At 49.3% G+C, this 3976-nt stretch overlaps 1 protein-coding gene across 1 annotated transcript; it reads left to right on the top strand.

Annotated features, from left to right (window-relative positions):
* Positions 1–433: 433 nt before the first annotated feature.
* On the top strand, positions 434–3496 carry LOC115740889 (protein IQ-DOMAIN 17-like). Its single transcript, XM_030674531.2, has 5 exons — positions 434–818; positions 1043–1342; positions 1622–1870; positions 1997–2134; positions 2477–3496. The coding sequence occupies exons 1-5, from the start codon at positions 693–695 to the stop codon at positions 3266–3268; spliced, it is 1605 nt and encodes a 534-aa protein (XP_030530391.1). The 5' UTR covers positions 434–692; the 3' UTR covers positions 3269–3496.
* The last annotated feature ends 480 nt before the right edge of the window (positions 3497–3976 follow it).

The following is a 3976-nucleotide window of genomic DNA, read 5'->3' on the forward strand; positions in this document are numbered from 1 at the left end:
CGTGAAGGCACGAGACTTGAGTCAGTGCTCTGATTAAGTCCGAATTAATTTCAGACCCCCACTCCTTCCTCCTCCTCCTGTTCACGGAAAGTGAAAAGGCCATGGCTCGGAATCAAAAGTACCTTTCATTTTTTATAGTGGGGTCATGTTTTGGATTCTTGCACTGCCTTGAAATTCTCTCGTGTCCACTCAAAAACTCTTTCCCCTCCCCAGCTCTCAAAAAACCACTAATTTTCTACATGGTTCTTGCCAATCCCTTCTGACACTCCATTCATATTATTACTAATGTCATCATCAAACGTTGTTTTGTTCTCTCTTGAAAGTTTTTTTGACTTCCAATGCTACAGCAAAACACCTAGCTAAGCTAAAAGCTCTCGTTTAAGTTAAGCACAGAGAGAGAGAGAGAGAGAGAGAGAGAGAGGGGGAGAGGTGTTGTTGGAGCTCGCACTCGCTCAGGGCTCTTCATAAATAAAACCCCAGTCTCTCTCTCTGTAGTTCTCCAGTCCCACGGTTCAGCAATAATGTTGGAAGGAATCAGGAGAGACTGCGATGAAGTTTTTGACCACTTCGCCCTCCACCTGATGCCTCCATCTTTGCTCTAACTTTCAATCTCAGAGAGAGAGAGAGAGAGAGAGAGAGAGAGAGCTTTCTTTTCCTTCTTCTGGGTGCGCGTTTGTTTGTGTTGATTTCCGATGGGAAAGAAGAGTGGTACTTCTTGGTTGACAAAAGTCAAGAGGGCTTTCAGATCTCCGGCTAAGGATAATGAGAAGAGAAATGGCAGGAGGAGAGAAGAATGTGGGCAAGAAGATGAAGAAAGGGTATGACTTCATTCTCAGCTCTCGTCTCTTTGTTTTTTTATAACCTATCTCTCTGTTTTTGATGATTTTCAGCTGCTCAAGTAAGTCTACTTGAATTGTTTCATCTTGTTTTATGTTTGGGCAATATCGTGGATGCATGGGTCTTAACTAGTTGAGTGTAATGCTCGTTGATGATGAAGTAGAGCTCCTTATGGATTTGGAAATATACACAATTTGTTGTGCAGAAGAGAGAAAAGAGAAGATGGTTGTTCCGTAAGTCCGGCAGCAACCACTCCGCCGACTGCGAGACGAAGGAAGCGGCACCAACGGCAGCGACCGACATTTGTGCGGCGGTTAATCCTTTAAAGGCGGCCGACCAGAGGCAGGCGATTGCAGTGGCCGCGGCCACGGCGGCGGCGGCTGAGGCGGCGGTGGTGACCGCACAGGCGGCCATGGAGATCGCCCGGCTGACCAGGCCTCCTTCCAGTTTGGTCAAGGAGAACCGTGCTGCTGTGGTCATTCAGACAGCTTTCAGAGGTTACTTGGTGAGTCCAAAACTTAAGTGAACTTCAAATTTTACGGACATTGTTTCGAAAGTGACTTCACTTCTGAGGCTTCAACATTTAGTCAGCATCAGCTCAGTTCTCTCCTGAGTAGTCACTTTCAAGCCAAAACTGGCGTTTGACTCAATACGAACCTTCAGCATAGAACTCAATCCTGCAAAAATTTGATGCTTTGAGAAGTCACGTAAAAAGAATTGATCTTGACTGCTGTTGCCGGAAAACTAGAAGTTAAGGTCCGTTTACTCTTTTTGTTGCTCGAAGGCGAGAAGAGCGCTCCGAGCACTGAAGGGGCTCGTGAAGCTGCAGGCATTGGTGAGAGGCCACAATGTCCGGAAGCAAGCCAAGCTGACGCTCCAGTGCATGCAAGCGCTGGTCCGAGTCCAGGACCGGATGCGGGATCAGCGGGCGAGGCTCTCGCACGAGGGGAGCAGGAAGTCCATGTTCGATCCCGAGACCAACAACTTGTGGGAGTCCTCCTATCTGCAGGACATCCGCGAGAGGAGATCAGTTGTACGTGACCGAGTTTAACTCGCTACCGTTCTCAACGTCTCTCGCGATGCAAAGCAGGAGTGTTTTCTGTTAAAATGTGAGTTAATCGGGCCGGGTTTTGCTTTTGCTTTTGCTTTTCGCTTGCAGTCGAGGCATACAAGCTGCGCTGCCGACTTCTGGGACGAGCACTCGTTCAAAGCGGAGGACGTCGAGGCGTTGCTGCAGAGTCGAAAGGAGATTGCTTCGCAACGAGAGAAATTACTTTCTCAGGCCTTCTCTCAGCAGGTAGGCTTCTCTTTCTGCAGCAAGGCAACAAGGAGACCGGATTCATCCGTCATCGAGCTCGATAAGCACTGGTTGATTTGAATTGTTCTTCATGCGGGTAGTTCATTGATTTTGTTGTTGACCCGAATCGAGCACTTCCTATTGAATTCCGGCGAGTTAAGTAGTCATATCGAGTGGAATCGAGTTGAGATGGAACATATCAAGTTTCAATTGAGTGGCAAAGTTTGAGCTCCATTTCATTGCAATCTCTGTTTACCACTTTGATTTTTACCTGGTGGGTCTACATGTCTTGTTCTCTGATAATAGAAACTGATCACTTACAAACTCTTCATATTCCCCCAGATATGGAGATCTCGGAGGCACCCGTCGGCCGGCAATGAAACCGAGCTCGAAGAGCGAACCAAATGGCTGGACCGCTGGATGGCCACCAAGCTGTGGGAGACCGAGAGCCGATCCTCGACCGACAAGAAAGACCCGATCAAGACCGTCGAGATCGACACCTCCCGGCCCTACTCTCACTCCACGCCGAGGAACCACCGCAGGTCATTCCACCAGAACCACATCCATAGACAGCCAACCCCCAGCCCGACCCCGCACTCCGTTTCTTCACCGCTCCACAGGTCACACTCGCACCACGCCAACCCCTCCCTTCACCATTCCCCCATCACCCCCTCCCCCGCCAAGGCCCGGCCCATCCAGGTCAGGTCCGCAAGCCCCCGCTGCTACCGGGACGACTGGTGCTACTCGGCGGCCAACACCCCAAGCCTGGCCTTCCTGCACCGCAATTCCACAGCCGTCCCGAACTACATGGCCGCCACCGAGTCCGCCAAGGCCAGATCCCGGTCGCATAGCGCGCCCAGGCAGAGGCCATCCACGCCGGAGCGGGACCGCCCCGGGTCTGCTAAAAAGAGATTGTCATATCCGGCCCCGGACCCGCACGGTGGCTTCGAGGTCGGGTATGGGCCGGGCGGGTTCGGCCAGAACTTGAGGAGCCCGAGCTTCAAGAGCGTCTACAGCGGGAATTACACCTACAACTACGGGGGCGAGCACAGATCGAATCTGTCGTGTTACACGGAAAGCGCCGGCGGCGAGATATCGCCATGCTCGACGACGGATCTGAGATGGTTTAGGTGAGGCAAATTAGGACGCCGTTGTCCGTGATTATGTAGGGAAATATTTGAAGAAGACGATTCTTAGCTTGAATTTTTCTTTCTGCTGTACTAGTATTCTGTTTCTTGCTCTCGCCGGGGGAATTGAATGAGGTTTGGTGAACTGAAGTTCTGCGAGGCTTTGAATGGAATTTGACTGACCAAAGCATTTGTGAGAGTCACGCACAAGAAGACAGGCCACTTCATGAATTATACATACTGATACAGCATAACATGGTTTGCTGCAGGAATCTGAACACGCCATGCGGACCTACTTCAATAGCGATATTACTGCTTTCTGCAACTCAGTGAACTAAAATTGACATTACTGAACTTTGAAACTGCAACTTTTGGCCAGGCAATTCCAGCTGGCTGAAAATTGAGATTATCCAGCCTCCATGTTGTTTAGAGCTTGTACTAATTCGTGGATGCAACACAAACATAAGAAATATTGCTATTACCCGCTATAATATATCTTTATACAAGCATTTGTTTTCGGGATTTATGTGATTCATGAATTTTCTTTTTTCATTCAGCGTAGTCCTTGAACCTTTGAAAATTCACTCGATGCGGTCCTTCTATTAAAAGTTCTAACACCATTAGCTGGCGTGACTATAATTTTTTGGTAACTTGACGGTAGGTTTGCGATACCGATATTGAGGTTACTTGCACTAGGAGGGATCGGCTTCAGGGT

Source organism: Rhodamnia argentea, chromosome 9, assembly GCF_020921035.1.
Source record: "Rhodamnia argentea isolate NSW1041297 chromosome 9, ASM2092103v1, whole genome shotgun sequence".
Classification (NCBI taxonomy): domain Eukaryota; kingdom Viridiplantae; phylum Streptophyta; class Magnoliopsida; order Myrtales; family Myrtaceae; genus Rhodamnia; species Rhodamnia argentea.

What these genes read in the sequence shown, in the direction of transcription:
- LOC115740889 (XM_030674531.2), top strand. Translation starts at nt 693, where the DNA reads ATGGGAAAGAAGAGTGGTACTTCTTGGTTGACAAAAGTCAAGAGGGCT. An exon ending in GGCAAGAAGATGAAGAAAGG is followed by an intron (nt 819 to 1,042) that starts GTATGACTTCAT and finishes TTTGTTGTGCAG; the next exon opens with AAGAGAGAAAAGAGAAGATG. An exon ending in CAGCTTTCAGAGGTTACTTG is followed by an intron (nt 1,343 to 1,621) that starts GTGAGTCCAAAA and finishes TGTTGCTCGAAG; the next exon opens with GCGAGAAGAGCGCTCCGAGC.